General features: G+C 40.4%; 1 protein-coding gene across 3 annotated transcripts in view; it reads right to left on the bottom strand.

Moving 5' to 3' along the window:
• STK3 (serine/threonine kinase 3) overlaps positions 1-17,116 on the bottom strand; it is a 110,021-nt gene that overhangs the window by 22,143 nt on the left and 70,762 nt on the right. For 2 of the 3 annotated variants that reach the window (XM_077932828.1, XM_028736414.2), the window contains one exon: positions 11,574-11,610. The exons of the other annotated variant lie outside the window; for it this stretch is intronic. In XM_077932828.1, the coding sequence (XP_077788954.1) occupies positions 11,574-11,610 (37 nt within the window). Of the gene's footprint in view, positions 1-11,573; positions 11,611-17,116 lie in introns of those variants that run through there. 3 annotated transcript variants of the gene reach the window in all.

The raw sequence follows: 17,116 nt of genomic DNA, 5'->3' as shown, positions 1-17,116 counted from the left end.
GCATTTTGAATTCTATTTATTTAAGCATCGTTGTTGAGGCAATTATAATCTATTAGAAGGATCATTTTTAATTTCATTGCATTTATTAGTAGCTAGCGATGGGTAGAATATTTTGAAAAGAATGGTGAAATCAAAACTAAATGGGTAGCATCCACAACTCTGAAGATAAGCAATTGTAATTCAGAGATAAGCAATTGTAGCTACAAAAAATAGGATTGATAATCCAAGAGGCTAAACAAGCTAGTACTATGGAAACAAAGAAAGACACGCTTTGCCAGTATCAAGCAAGAGAAGCAAACTATATCAGAGAGATACTACAGCTTTGGATCCTACCCCCCACCAGCAGCATTTAGACATCCTCTCCAAAATTAGTGCTGTTATGTAGCTCCAAGGACGAAAAACAGCCTAAGAAGAAATTTGTATATTATTCATAGCAGAAGTGACAGCTAAGAAGGTACAGAGCAGCAGACCACTCACCTATGACCACAGTTTGCATATAATCTTTATGAATTATTTTCATTCATGATTTTTAAAATAATTTTATAAAGCAAAATGTTTTCTAAAGATGCTGCCTACTATCCTAACTGTTTCTTATTTCTGGGGCGGGGGGGGGGGGAATTATTATTATTATTTGCAAAATTGGTCACAGCTATGTCTTATCTACCTATCATTTGCTGATAATGTTTTTATGTGTTGCTTATGTGTATCATAAGTATTATAACACTTACAACACTGTCTGGAATGTTGGCAGGCACAACATCTGTTTTACATGAGTGTACATGAAGTACACTCTGAGTATTTTTTTTCTATCATGTTTGATGCTGTTAAATCAAATAAGGGGGATGAAGGTTTTATGGTCATATTTGCAGGGGTTGGAGTAGATTACCTTTGGGGGTCCCTTCCAACTCTACCATTCTATGGTTCTGAGGTTCTATAATATTTGGGGGGGGTTAATCCTGGTGTTTATTTTGCTCTAGGAAGCTTAGTTTGGTCTAAATCAAGTATAAACTTCCAGAGTTAGTGCAAATTACATTACTTTTGTTAAATGCGTCACCATAGCTGCTAGAGGGCTGTGAAAATTTGTGTCCCAGACTTTTTAGACTTGTCTACCCATGTACTATCTGGAACCAAAATGTTGCATTGGTTTCCAGATGTGAAATATTTTGGCATTATTTTCAGCTCTCCCACCCCACTAAAGTACCTGCTGAGAGAACTAGTCACAAAGTGGGAGCTCTCCAAGGTCCTGCAGGTACTTTGGGTGCCAGGAACACTCAATGGGACACAGCTGGGCTTCTGCTGTAAGCCTTAGAGCAGGGCAATAGCAGATGTTCTTGCACAAACTTGTGCACTTTCCTCATTTGTCAAGGTCAGACTTTCATATCTCTCTGTCATTAAAAATTGTTTTGTTATTGTCTCTATTCCAAACCAGTGTCCACCTGGCAGTGTGCTACCAATCATCATTGTCTCTGATCCCACTAAGAGACGACTTTGTTTGAAATAAAATATTGTCAATCTTTGTTTACAGATAAACCTATATCCATACATTAAAAAAGCATGTGATACCCCTTCCAGAACAAATTCTCAGAGCGCTATATACTATTGAAGTTATTATCATTTTGCTAAAGATGAAATCTAAAAAACTATAGGGCCAAAGCATGGTTGTGGAAGCTAGCCAATGACAAAAATCTGACAAGTTAATCAACTCACATTACCCCAGTGTATACACACCATGGCTGCTTTTATGTCAGATGACTTTTACCACTCTTAAAGGTCAAGCTACAATTGACAAATATTTATAGCTTCAAAAGGAATATGGTTTTACTAGAAGGGAGTTAACAAGTCTGTGTCTTACTTTGTAGACTTGTTACACTTTTTCAAATTCATTTTATTATTTTCAAATGGCACACATATGTCTTGATTAAAATTTTCACACACACTGATATTATATACATTTAACGAGCCACCCAACAAGATGATGTGCCGAAAGTTTTATCTGTTACAGATTTGCTATTTGTGGCCTGAAACTAATTGAGCTTTTAGAACTGAACTGTCAATTTTTGAACTTTAACTGTGTTGTTCTTGTTCTCTGAAAAGTTATTAATATAGCAACATATAACAGAGGCCATGTTCTCAAGTAATGTGCTAGTAAAGGTAAAGGGACCCCTGACCATTAGGTCCAGTCGTGACCGACTCTAGGGTTGCGGCGCTCATCTCGCTTTATTGGCCAAGGGAGCCGGCATACAGCTTCCGGGTCATGTGGCCAGCATGACTAAGCCGCTTCTGGAGAACCAGAACAGCGCATGGAAACGCCATTTACCTTCCCTCCGGAGAGGTACCTATTTATCTACTTGCACTTTGACGTGCTTTCAAACTGCTAGGTTGGCAGGAGCAGAGACCGAGCAATGGGAGCTCACCCTGTCACGGGGATTCGAACCGCCAACCTTCTGATCGGCAAGTCCTAGGCTCTGTGGTTTAACCCACAGTGCCACCCGCGTCCCTCAAGTAATGTGCTAGAACTAAATTATTTGGGATGAACTTACTGCACTGTCATTTCCATGACATAGTTATACTCAATTATATCAATTTAAACATTGCTTTAACCTAGTTCATTCACCTAACTTGAATGAACTAAAATTTCAAAGATTATTAGCTGAAGGCAGAGGGTGGGAATTACAGCATCTTATCTGAAAGAATGTTTTAATACGGCCTAGGACCCTCGTACCTACGGGACCGCCTCTCCTGGTATGCCCCACAGAGAAACCTACGATCTGTAAATAAAAACATCCTTAAGGTCCCAGGCCTCAGAGAGGTTAGGCTGGCCTCAACTAGAGCCAGGGCCTTCTCGGCTGCGGCTCCAATCTGGTGGAATGCTCTGTCACAAGAGACTAGGGCCCTGCGGGACCTGACATCTTTCCGCAGGGCCTGCAAGACAGAGTTGTTCCACCAGGCCTTTGGTCAGGGCGCAGCCTGACTCCCTCCTCTGGCAACCTGCACAGAATTTTGCCTAATCGGTTGCCAACAATTTGATTTTAATTAATTTTTATAATGAAATGTTTTTAGAATGCTTTTTAGAATTTGACTGTTTGGCTATTTGACTGTTGTTAGCCGCCCTGAGCCCGGCTTCGGCTGGGGAGGGCGGGATATAAATAAAATTTATTATTATTATTATTATTATTAATGCAATACAAGTGCATGTTTTAGTAAACTGCTATTATGATTATTACCCATTTAGATATGGCTGAAAACTACATGGTCTCCAGTTTATGTTCAGGAAGAGATACAAGAACATCATTTTTACAGGTATGCTTATAAAAATCTGTGAGTAGTTTAATTTGGAAGTCCTGGACAGCAACTCCAAGCAATCCTTGACCATGTAAAATGTATTATAAATAGTTCCATGTGCAACATTCATTTGGAAGCTCGCTGGAGACGAATAATGACCTTGTATTTTGTTCTCATTTACTCTGAATTAGCCAAACCTCCTGTTTCCAATACACCTGGCATGGTTTAATTACAGCAAACAAAACATCATTTAAACAAAAGGTGACCTTGAACATAATCTATCAAAACACTAGTTAGCTTTAAAAGTTCGCAGTTTTTAACAAACTGCCAAGACATGCAAGAGCAATTTTCTATATAAGTTCATACATCTTTTAAAGCAACAGATTTACCACATTTAAGAAACATCTGTATATGCTTTTTTTTAAACTGCAAGGGTTTCTTCTTTATTAATTCAAACCCTTAGATTTCAATAGCCATATAAAATACAGCTTGTGTGTAAATATTAAGGTCATACTAAATACAGTTCAAAATGTTGTAGAGTGATGGTTTGTTAACCTTGGTAACCCCTTAAATAGCTTTAGGGTTTTTTTATTTTAAAAAATGGCAGTCGTGCCCCTTACCCACATACTGGAATTCCTGTTCTCCAGTGAGACATTAAAACTTAAAGGAGGTAACCAACATTATTTCGGGAATATATCTACTTTGGCTCAATGCATAAGCAACAAACAGTGATGTTAACAATGTATCAGCCCTTAACAAAAGTAAACAAAACAGATCCCTGCTGAAAGTTTGTATATGGAACCTAGACAAGGAAAACACAACAGAGGGGAATGGGGGTCAGAGAAGCAAAGGGAAATTTGCACAGGGTTATGGCAATGCAGTTGTACCACCTGAAGGTAAGTTTACAGTGAACAAAGATCAGTACTTCTGTAATAGCTACCTCACTTGAGTACTGTGTACATGTTCTAAATTACATCAATAATATTATGGCAATCCATGGTGAGCTATTTATTTGCATGGTGGGCTATTTATTTGCATCTGCACAATAGGAAACTACTCATGCATGTCTACACCTTAATTCTGCATATTCTGACAGATGCATATAGGATATGTCCATATATGGCCAGTTTAAATCAGTGGGAAGTGCAGCAGCCAATCTGAATGTACATACTAAGGCAATTTAAGGGCATTTTTTAATCACTGGTCATGCTCCTGGAGTGTGTGATGGCTGTAGGCAGATCTTTGCCCATATTATGTACTGTATGTCTGAACTTTGCAGATAAAATGGGTCGCATTCATTTCCAATGTAAATGGCTCATTAACTGTAAATCCTAGGCAGGAGATGGCCGTGGCCTCCAGCAGTCTGATTTGCTTGGCTGAGCTTTTGTCATTGCTTAAGGGTGCAGACAAGGCCCTTAGGATTTGATCAACTACCTGTGCACTTGATCCTTACCTTTTGTGGCTGGTTCATGCTAGGCTAGGAAGCTTGCCTGAGATGGTACACAGGTAAACACCTCTCCAAGATCAAAGGAATGGCAATACCGCTACTGAAAAGGTCATTATTAAACTCTGAGCCAAAATAACTATCAGTAAATTTCCAACCTACTTTTTTAAAGTAAGGTAATGAAGTTTTCACGGTCAATCCTTCTCCTCTCCTCCCTCCACATCATAATTGTTCACAGCACTTTAACTATGTGGTCTTTATTACTGCTACATGGAAATCATTGGTGCTGGCATAGACTAGTTGGTTTATTCTGCACATATATTTGTCTCCAAGTTTGGCTCAAAGTATTATTTGGAGCTGCAAAGACTAAAATTCAAGCTAAATTATGAGAGACAGTTTCAAGGCAGCTCTTGGATTCTGCTATTCCAGGCACTACCAGCAGCTGCCAATCTCAAACAGTTCCCAGGAGCAGTTGGAGGGGGGCTTTCTGTCCATTGAAGTCCTGGGACGATTGCTGTTTACATGCTATTGGGCTCTCATGATTACGGTTAATTAGGACAGCAGATTTGAAGCATTAAAGCTTCTAAACAACCATGGGTATGTTTCCGTGGGAAATCTACCCATATGCCATGTGACTTGCAGGGATCAGGTAGACATCTAATCCTCACACATGACATGGTGCCCATTTCCTAGCCATGGTAGAGCCAATATGGATAGTAGAAGCATCATGGCACTTTGTCAGGCACAGCAACCTCCTCCTCTACCTGGAGTGCTTGAACACGCAAGAAAAGTACTCTACGCATGCTAAGCATCAATATACCACCTTTGCTTCTTCCTTTCTAATAAATGGGACTTCTACCACATTTCCTGTGGAGTACTGGAGTGTAACCTGGGAACCCACCATTCTTCTATGTAGATGAACGTTAGAAATGCAACAAAGCCACATGCCCCACAGGAGGGAGCTGTGAAGGGGGTTCAAACTGGTTGCAGCAATATGGCAGAAGGGCTAAGAGCTGTTGTTCGGTTCCTCGCTCTCCCCACCCTACACTGCCCCTGCGAAAAAAATCAGGCTTCAACTTGAATAGTTTCCAACTTCTAACAGTTAAATGTTATGACAATAATTCTGAGCTGGAATCATTAGAAAATAAGATAGAGCAAGATTTGGACTGGGCATTACTCAGACAGGACATTACTATCTCACTATAGAAAAACTAATTGCCCCACTGTAGGTGCTCACTGCTTTCTATATCACTGCTCTAATCTGTCACCATTAATCACCGGTTGGAGAATGAAAGTAAGCCACACCCACTCCAAGAGAGTGGCCGAACAAATCATAGTTTTAAAGCAAAGCTGCTGGGTTCAGACATAATGCCAACCCATAGTTCATAAGCCTAACAACAAACCATGTTTTCACATCATGGTTTTGTTTCCAGAAAACAAACTATGGCTTAGCATTATGTGTAAACTAGACCAATGTACACAAATTCATGAGGTTAAGAAGAAGAGAGGGGAAAATTCAACAGACTCACAAAAGGATATTCACATACGGATTCTCCTCCTCTCTCTGCAAATGCTAACACATTTTATAAAATGCAACTCATTGGTTACCTAATAAATTAAAATGTGACAGAAAAGGCAGGTCACTGATATTTTAATTAATGTTGTGAATACCATTTGATTAGCTTCCTCTTCAAACAGTAATCAGCCTGGGAGGTTTGAAAGTGATATTTTTGACAAGCGATTATACAACACTAATAGAAGACAATTACCTGTCACAGAACAGAGTACCAGGGTGCTGTCGAGAAGTACCTGCAAGCCTTCAGGTACATTTAAGGTTAAGGAACTTATGGTCCTTAAACATACTAGCAGAAAAAAGTAGCTCAGTGCTATCAAAACTTTGTTTCCATTGAAGAATTCAGAATCCTTGGGGAAGTCATTTAATCAGAAATACTGAAAACAGTTTTCAGCTGATGGCTTATTAGCAAGCTACCTGGGCCTGGATTAGAAAGCAAAGATCTTTCTAGTGGAACTTGTTAAAATAGTTTTCTTACTCTCAAGCATGAAAGCAAGGGAGCCAATTTAAAATTTTATTTATTATGGAATTTATATCTATACAGCATGTCCTTATACCTTATTGTCACTAGGCCAAAGTACATGTAATTGAAATAATTGTATATTCTTCTTCTGCCTACCCATTCCTCCATTTCCCCCTTTTACTGTTTTGTTTCCTTACAGCTATTTTAATCTGTAAACCCCTTGGGACACAGGCCTGTCATAACTGTTATTTGTAAAACACCAGGCACATGGGTGGCCCTGAATAAATAAATAAATGCAATTTTCAATCATTCCCCAACTTAAGAGGGAAAGGCAGCTAAATTTGACAAGTAATTTAAACAAAGACAAGGTCTAAGAAAGGATCCACATTGCAGTCTTTATTTCAGGTTCAATGCTACAATTTCTTTTTGTTCAGTACAACAGATGGATAATGTAATTAGTTCTCTCAATCAGTGCAGATTATCACAGCAAATCATTGCAGTGGTTAGTAATTTTTGCCCAATCAGCATCTGCTGCAATCACACCAAAATTCACCGTTTTATGAGGTGCCTTGTATTAGGGCTTGCTTACACCTCCATTTTCAAATCAGCTGCCATTTGCAATTCAGGACAAGTAGATTGATCTTCAAGGTTCTTACTGTACAGTGGTACCTCAGGTTAAGTACTTAATTCGTTCTGGAGGTCCGTTCTTAACCTGAAGCACCACTTTAGCTAATGGGGCCTCCTGCTGCCGCCATGCTGCCGGAGCACAATTTCTGTTCTGATCCTGAAGCAAAGTTCTTAACCCGAGGTACTATTTCTGGGTTAGCGGAGTCTGTAACCTGAAGCGTATGTAACCTGAAGCGTATGTAACCCGAAGTGTACTGGACCTTTTTCTTTAAATTCTTAATATAGTGTGAGAAGCTTTACTCCAAAGGCGGGTAACCTCCACTCTGCAGGCCTAATTAGGTGCTGATCCCAAAGGCCATTTCCCCCAAACCACACCTACTTTTCTCTCACCAGGTGTCACATGGGAAATCGAATGTGGACCAGGTAAACTCGTGACTCTGAAGGACAAATCAGGAGCTTAAAGCAAGCTCCCAATTGTTCATTTGCAAGTGACAATCTCAGACAGCTAACAATGAGCCCCACTGTGATTGACTGCAGAAGCAAATTCCCTGCCCAGTTCATTCTGGGCCCCTTCAAAGTTGTCACCTGATTGTTGTCCCTGGGTCCTGCCCACCCACCGACTGGATCCCGTTCCCCTCCCTGCTTCACTCATTGGGCTTCTGCACAGGAAGAGTGAAAACCAATATAGCTCAGCCCAAAACAAACAACTGAGCTTGCCTGCGACGTGGCTCCAAAAATATATAAACGGAAACAAAGTATTCTTTAATACACACACACACACACACACATATATATGTATACATATATATATATACACACACACACACACACACACACACATATATATATATATATATACACACACACACACAAGCTAGAATCTTACTATGGCAAGCAAATAGGCTGACAGAGCTACTGAATAATGTGTTTCAGATATTCTGCTAAAAAGGATTAAACTGAATCAGGTACAAAATATTGGTAAAGGGAGCTAGAAAGAAACCAGCCTAGCAGTGGGCACCACTTTGAAATCAACTCCCTTCTTGTCTCTGCCAACCAACAAGATGAGTCCAGAAACTTCATTCTCTTTGCTCTGCTGGAAATGGAAGATAGAAAACCCTGTTAAATTCTGCTAAATTTTAAAACGGCAAGCTCACTCTTAATCTCTGTACTCAACAAGAGGACAGATAGAAAAAAATTGTCCTGCCTCCCCCTGGATTAGGCACACCACCCCAGGTGCTGTTTGTTTCCAGAAGCTTTAATGCTCAATCGGTACCAGACATATGCAAATCACCAGTCAAAGGCACAGCGGGCCATACACATCTCTACTCAAAGGCATAGGTACACAAGGGCAGAAGCAAATAAGCTGATCCAACAACACATCCCTTGCTTTCCTGTTAGGCACAACTTAGCACATCAATTTAGCACTGCCCCTTGAAAGCTGTCTGCACTGGTGTCTCCGGGAACTGGGTGATGGGGGCGCTGTTCCCACCTCCAGAGAGGGGTCAAGCACAGCACCCCCCCTCTGGAGAAACAGGGGCAGACCCTGTATCTGACTCCAAAGGTAGCGTGGTCGGGGCAATAGGCACAGTAAGAGCTTCAGAACAGGACTCTTGGAAACCGTGGAGCTCGCAGCTCTCCACTCTGATTGACAGGACATGACAGCAAGTTGAGGGAAACCCCCCCCCCACACACACACACTTTGGCCCCCCCTAGGATCCTCAGCATCGAGCTCCTCTCAGTCAGAACACAACCTCTCAAGCCCACTGGGGCCTTCCCCGGGGTCCATAGCAAACCACCCCTTTGCGATATCCTGACTTGACCAACGGGTGATGTCTTATGTTCTGTTTGGTGAAAGGACTTTCACAAATTGCTCCTGAGCTATCACTCAGTGGTATAAGATTCTACAAAAATAAACCCCAAAGCACCCAAAATACTTGGAGTTTCTTTTTTAAAAAAAGTTTGTGCGCTTTTCTTTTCTTAAAAAACCCAAAACTTTATAAGGGTTATAAGCATGATAAGAGACGTATATATATAGTACAGTGACTGTGATGGAGTCTGCAAAGCAAACATTTTTCCTAGCTCTCCAGTTTAGAAATGAATTTAAACAGATTTTTAAATAGATTTTGAGCTATTCTTCTTTGAAACGCCTCAAGCAATAAAGCAGCTCTAGGTGTATTTGGCCCCTTGTATAGATTTGAGATAAAACAGTTCCGAAAATTCCTGGCAACGGCAAAAATATATGCACAAGGAAATTTTATCCTTACAACACCCCCAACTTTTGAAAAGAATACATTTTAAGTGCTTGGTCCTAAGTATTTTAATAAGAAAGCTGTTCACCTACACTATTGTAGAATTCAGGAAGACATAGTAATCAGCATTTTTTCCCTCTCTCTGACAGGAGTGAATGAGGAAATAAGACTACTGTTGTGCACAAATTCCAAAGGAGCAAGAGGCTGAAACAGTTACTTGGGTGCAGGACCAGTTATCTTTGCTAATCAGGGATTCCAGGCTAAAAGGGAAGTTTCTGAGAAAGTGACCAAGAAAATACTTGTATACCACAATTTCATAAAAATATCAAAGCAGTTTACAACAATCATATATACACAATAAAACCACATAAAAATCTTACAGGGCTGGATATCTCTTCCCTTCCTTTGATGGTAGCTCCTTCAGCTTGTTTACAGCAATTCAAAGGATGCGCTGCAGCTGGTAAAAGAGCTTTTCTTAAGTAAATGTCCACTGTGCTTTACATCCTAGCCAGAAGTAAGCCCCGGAGTTCAAAAGAGCTTACTCCCATGGAAGTATGCATAGGACAGCAGTCTTAGAGGAATATGGTAAAGAGCCAAAATTTGTAATCAATCAGTACTATAATGAGAATGCAGCAACTTTCTCCACTCTTCAAAAACAGGCTTTTAATCATTTTAATTGAATTTTTGGAGTATTCTGAAAACCCTAAATGAAGGATTTTACATGCCAAAGGGTTAATCATAAATTCAGATTTTTAAAAAAGTCTAGAACAGCTTTTACAAGCACTGTGTAAGCAGAGTTTCACAGTGATCTAACTTTAAAAGCTGCAGCTATAGACTATAGCATAGCCTGTGAAAATTCACGACACAGGAGTTTTTCTTTAAGGTGTCGCAGGACTTTCACTTCTTCAAAAACTCATCATTAGCTGGTCCAGAACAGAGCCGCAAGATTATTAATGGGGACAGGGCAGTTATACATTGGGAATATTATGCCTGAGTTTTGTCAGCTACTCCAGCTCTTAGTCCATCTCCTGGTCCAATTTAAAATGTTGGTTTTAACTTTAAGAGCCCTCAATGGCTTGGGATTTAGTTACCAGAAGGGCACCTACTCAGTCCTGATCATCATCTTTTCAAACACAGCTCTGAATGTCGCCATCAAATGATGTTTGGTAATGGCACTCTGCTTCCCGGAATGGTTGCCTGGCACCATCTTTGTGGTCTTCCGAGCCTTTTAAATAACATGCATCTCATTGTCTGGCCTCATTTTAAAATACGTTATGTTGTTGTTTACTTTTAATAAAGTTTATTGTTTTACGTTGTATTTTTATTGTTGTATCTGTTTTGTGAGCCACCTATAAAACACATTTAAATATAATACATAAATATTTGAGCCTAATATAATATATTTGCAAAAGCAACAAAAAGCCATGAAAATAGAAATAACACAGTTAAAAGCTGGGGGAAAATGAATCATGGTTTCAAAGTTTTTAGAAAGACATATGCTCATTAACATTGATAAAGCCTACGTTATTAATATATCCATACAGACAGAAGAAACTGGAATCTATTCTGAAAATGCATATAAATGTTTTGGCAGTGTCATGGTGGAATTGGACATCATAGATAATAAATGTTGACTACCAGGGGCAGCCAGTATTTTCTGGAATGCTGTAGATATAGCTATATAGATGCTGTGCATTGTTTCTCTTGATACACATGATTAGGACAGTCAAGCAAAAATTCAAAATAAATCTCGACTTGCAGTGCCAATTAATGTGGCAACTCCCCTATGACTCTGCAAAGCCTGTGAAAACTTAAACTAGCATTCTGTTCTCTTCCGGCTGCTGTTCCCATGACAACAGCTCTCTAAATCACAGAAAACAGGTCAGGTTTTTAAAACTACCCACAGTTTCCCCCACTAGTTTTATACTAACCAACCTGTTTAAGATCATCAGAGGACTTGTTGCCATAGCAGCTGTGGGAGACAGTGGAAAAAAGAAGACCATTATGTTTTCAGAGGGACAACAGAGAGAGGCAGCTGCCTAGATATTTGCCACTTCCTCCCTCATCATCTCTTCCCCCGCCCTATTTTTAAATCTCATCTGTAAACCTCTTTAGGCACTTGAGTACAATATATATCCTCATTACTTTTCAATTTTAAATCCAGTATCCAAAGCACTCCAAGGAAAGGTGTAGACTCCGGTGCCCTAAATTTAGCCTGGAGAAGAGGATCCCAGTGCTATTAAAACGAATTTACAAGCCATGGTCCCTCACGAATCATTTTTGTGTATATATACTGAAGAATGCTAAATATAAGTTACTTTCCATACCATTTGCACTAGAGCTGGTCTACTTTCTCACTGTCAGTTGGTTTTGGAACCCTAAAATGGGAGAAGGGTGTCAGTAAAATGTGAATTCTTCCATTTCATTTTGGGAGCAGAGGGGTGGGAAGGGAAGCTTCTTAATTTACTTCACTTAAAATCTGCAGATTGTGCAGCATGGCAGCAGATAAGCTCTGGTCCACCACAGTCATAGTTTTTCCTTCTCAGAGTGTCACCTAATGATATATAAATTATTTTAAAGATGAAATAAATAAAGTGTTATTCCTTTAGCATCTTTCCCAGAGGCACCCAAGGAGACAAGATGGCAAGCAGTTCTAACTGCTACTGCCATAGTACCAAAGTTGCTAGTATAGTGACACCTTTTATTTAAAGACAGAGAGAAATATAAGCATCCTCCCCACACCTTGAAACTATTTTAAGCTCAATTTATGGTCTCCAAATGCCCACCACCAGTTAACTACCTGTAAGTAAGAGTGGCAAAGGGGGGCAACCATTTTGATCCATCCAAAATACTTCAACACAAGAGAATGGCTTTTGCCTCTCACCTGCATAACATAAAAAAGATCTAGAGCCATACTGTAATCTTTTACATTTGGTGCCAGAGTATGGTCTGAAGGTACATGAGGATAGCACCTTGATGAAGCTAAGCAGGCCAGGGTCTGGGTAGTTCTACTTTGGGTTCCATGACAGAAAAAAGGCAAGATATTAATGTGTTGTTTAGTCATGTCCGACTCTTCATGAACCCATGGACCAGAGCACGCCAGGCACTCCTGTCTTCCACCGCCTCCCACAGTTTGGTCAGGCTCATGTTTGTAGCTTCAAGAACACTAGCCAACCATCTCATCCTCTGTCGTCCCCTTCTCCTTGTGCCCTCCATCTTTCCCAACATCAGGGTCTTTTCCAGGGAGTCTTCTCTTCTCATGAGGTGGCCAAAGTATTGGAGCCTCAACTTCACGATCTGTCCTTCCAGTGAGCACTCAGGTCTGATTTCCTTAAGAATGGATGCGTTTGATCTTCTTGCAGTCCATGGGACTCTCAAGAGTCTCCTCCAGCATCATAATTCAAAAGCATTAATTCTTCGGCGATCAGCCTTCTTTATGGTCCAGCTCTCACTTCCATACATCACTACTGGGAAAACCATGGCTTTAACTATACGGACCTTTGTTGGTAAGGTGATGTCTCTACTTTTTAAGATGTTGTCTAGATTTGCCATCGCCTTTCTCCCAAGGAGCAGGCGTCTTTTAATTTCGTGACTGCTGTCACCATCTGCAGTGATCATGGAGCCCAAGAAAATAAAATCTCTCACTGCCTCCATTTCTTCCCCTTCTATTTGCCAGGAGGTGATGGGACCAGTGGCCATGATCTTCGTTTTTTTGATGTTGAGCTTCAGACCATATTTTGCACTCTCCTCTTTCACACTCATTAAAAGGTTCTTTAATTCCTCCTCACTTTCTGCCATCAAGGTTGTGTCATCTGCATATCTGAGGCTGTTGATATTTCTTCCGGCGATCTTAATTCCGGCTTGGGATTCATCCAGCCCAGCCTTTCGCATGATGAATTCTGCATATAAGTTAAATAAGCAGGGGGACAATATACAGCCTTGTCGTACTCCTTTCCCAATTTTGAACCAATCAGTTGTTCCATATCCAGTTCTAACTGTAGCTTCTTGTCCCACATAGAGATTTCTCAGGAAACAGATGAGGTGATCAGGCACTCCCATTTCTTTAAGAACTTGCCATAGTTTGCTGTGGTCGACACAGTCAAAGGCTTTTGCATAGTCAATGAAGCAGAAGTAGATGTCTTTCTGGAACTCTCTAGCTTTCTCCATAATCCAGCGCATGTTTGCAATTTGGTCTCTGGTTCCTCTGCCTCTTCTAAATCCAGCTTGCACTTCTGGGAGTTCTCGGTCCACATACTGCTTAAGCCTGCCTTGTAGAATTTTAAACATAACCTTGCTAGCGTGTGAAATAAGTGCAATTGTGCGGTAGTTGGAGCATTCTTTGGCACTTCCCTTCTTTGGGATTGGGATGTAGACTGATCTTCTCCAATCTTCTGGCCACTGCTGAGTTTTCCAAATTTGCTGGCATATTGAGTGTAGCACCTTAACAGCATCATCTTTTAAAATTTTAAATAATTCAGCTGGAATATCATCACTTCCACTGGCCTTGTTATTAGCGATGCTTTCTAAGGCCCATTTGACTTCACTTTCCAGGATGTCTGGCTCAAGGTCAGCAACCACACTACCTGGGGTATACGAGACATCAATTTCTTTCTGGTATAGTTCCTCTGTGTATTCTTGCCACCTCTTCTTGATGTCTTCTGCTTCTGTTAGGTCCTTTCCACTTTTGTCTTTTATTATGGAAATCTTTCTACAAAATGTTCCTTTCATATCTCCAATTTTCTTGAACAGATCTCTGGTTCTTCCCATTCTATTGTTTTTCTCTATTTCTTTGCATTGCTCGTTTAAGAAGGCCTTCTTGTCTCTCCTTGCTATTTTTTGGAAATCTGCATTCAATTTCCTGTATCTTTCACTATCTCCCTCGCATTTGATATTAATGTAATACAATACAAATAAATACATCAAGTGGGGACTACTAGCTTCTGGGAGCCAAGAGGAGGGAAGCAAATTCAGGCAAATACAGAGGGCCTTCTGGGTAGTGGCGCCCGCCCTGTGGAGCGGCCTCCCATCAGATGTCAAGGAAATAAACAATACCTGACTTTTAGAAAACATCTGAAGACAGCCCTGTTTAGGGAAGCTTTTCATGTTTGATGTTTTATCGTGTTTTTAATATTCTATTGGGAGCCACCCAAAGTGGCTGGGGAAACCCAGCCAGATGAGCGGGGTATAAATAATAATAAGTTGTTGCTGTTGTTGTTGTTGATGATGATGATGTTGTTGTTTGTGAAGCTACATTAAAGAATAGTTAGAGAATAATGTTGCTTCCAAGCTCCCAATGCATTCTTATGGGAGACGTGGTGATTCTGATCCAAGCCTTTAATGGTGTAAGCACTATGTATTAGCAACCACTAAACTGGTACTATCCTGGTATAGTAATTCATATTATTATAAACCTTTTAAACTGGGGTAGTATTGTTTTTGTTTGCTACTATGTATTAATATTTTCGTGTTTTTATATTGTAAACCACCTTGTGATCCTCAGATGAAGGGTGGTAAATGAATGAATGAATGAAAGGTTGGGCTACAGATTCTATGCTATGTGGATTCATAATATGTTTTTAAATGTGAATATATATATATATATATAAACTTCAGCTAGAACACACCCAATGATGTACATAATTAAACTTAAAAAGCACAAGTTCATTTAAGATGTAAATTATCTCAGAACTAGGCTCATGATAGTCAAATTGCCTGAAGTCCAAAACCCAAATCACACTGATGTGTAGGGGGCGGGGGCGGCTATGAAATATCTGGTCTGGTCTAGTTACAAACATTTCAAAGCTGTCCCTGAACTCAGAAGGCTACTGAGCTATGTGCATGAGATGTATTAATATGAACAATTAGTTACCAAGGCAACGAAGACAAATATAACTGCTGCTTCATCACACTATTCTCACCATTTTATTTTATTCATTAGAGTCCTCAAACTATTCATGAATTATGAACCTGTTATGCAACTAAACAGATGTTAACAGAGCTGGCCAGCAACCTTCACAACCTACCGATTCTCCTAAGAGTCAATTCACTACAAAAACCGTTCTAGCTTTTCTTATGCGCCCAAGGCCTTGTTTTCATTTAATCTTGATGTTCTAGGAAAGATAGCATTTCTGAACTTTGTGTTGAATCTTAAAAGAAGCAGGAAAGGACTGTGAAATTTGTTGCAGGAAAATCTGCCTTATCTCATAAGTGAGCAAGGAAACACATGAGATGGAGGGAAAAGGAATCCAAAGTTTATTTCTGCACAGAAGTTTGGTCCAGCGGGATCACTCCTCAAAGACTGGACCCCAAACACACCTACAAGCCATCTTTTATAAACATCCCAATCAGAACCCGTGAGTCCTGTCTTTTCCTTATATGGTAAGCAAGCTTAGGCTATGCTGTCGGCCTGTGATTGGTTCCCTTTTGCCGCATAGCAGAGTGTGCGCACTGAGTCGTGGCCTCTATGTCTACAAATCAAATGCCTAGCTTTCCTGTACTTTCAAGCTATGGTGCAAACAAATCATCACCTATAGCTTGATCCTCAGTAGGCAAGCGTTTATACATCAAAAGCAATTTTCTAGCCATTGTAGTTTTTACGGTAGATTCTATCATGCGCCTAAGGGCCTGTAGAAACAAAGGTATAATACATGGCAGAATCAACAACAACAAAAACATAACCAATAATCCTCCTATCAAGGTTTAAGGCCTCCCATCTGGGGAAGCCATCAAGACAAACAATCCAGATTCCAACCCTCCCAAGACTGTACTGGAACATGGGCTACTGCTTCCATATGATCAGCTAGAGAACGAATAGCCTCACCATTATCAGATATGTTGAAACAACAAACAACTTTTGTTAAATTCAGTGCGTTACACATCCCGCCCTGTTTGACCAGGACATAATCCAGGCCCATTTGGAGTTGCAGAATAGCAGGTCTACTTTCATCTAATTGTGGAGTCACCACCCACAGAGCTTGAGCAGTTGTGTTGGTGACTATTTCCACTACAGCCTGCAGCCTAATGATGCAGTTCAGATTATAAATAGGCTCCTGGAGCCCCGCTACCAATTCATGAGGGTCCCATGAGTGTGCTCAATGGTCCACCTGTGGAGAGAATATATGACACGGGAGAGAGACTACACTTGTTTCTTTAGCACATGGTCACCCCATTCCATTAATCCATGGTATAAGGGCTGAATAACAGGTGGCAGTCCACCAAACATCAATTCAAGTGGTGAGACTTTTAATTTTTCCTTAGGAGAACACCTAATGCGGAATAGGACAAAGGGTAACACTTCAGTCCATTTTAAATGAGTTTCCTCGCACAGTTAGGCTAGTTGAGCCTTTATTGTCTGATTCATACGTTCGCTTTTTCTCGAACTCTGGGACCTCCAGGCCAATCACATCTCCCAGTGGGATCCCATTCACCTTCTCTCTAGTTGGTTAGTATCCAACCTCCACGCCACTGGCCTTGTCCTC

The sequence above is a fragment of the Podarcis muralis genome, chromosome 8 (genome assembly GCF_964188315.1).
Source record: "Podarcis muralis chromosome 8, rPodMur119.hap1.1, whole genome shotgun sequence".
Lineage (NCBI taxonomy): Eukaryota > Metazoa > Chordata > Lepidosauria > Squamata > Lacertidae > Podarcis > Podarcis muralis.
Note: the sequence above shows the minus strand (reverse complement) of the source record. Positions and strands in the feature narration are given on the sequence as shown.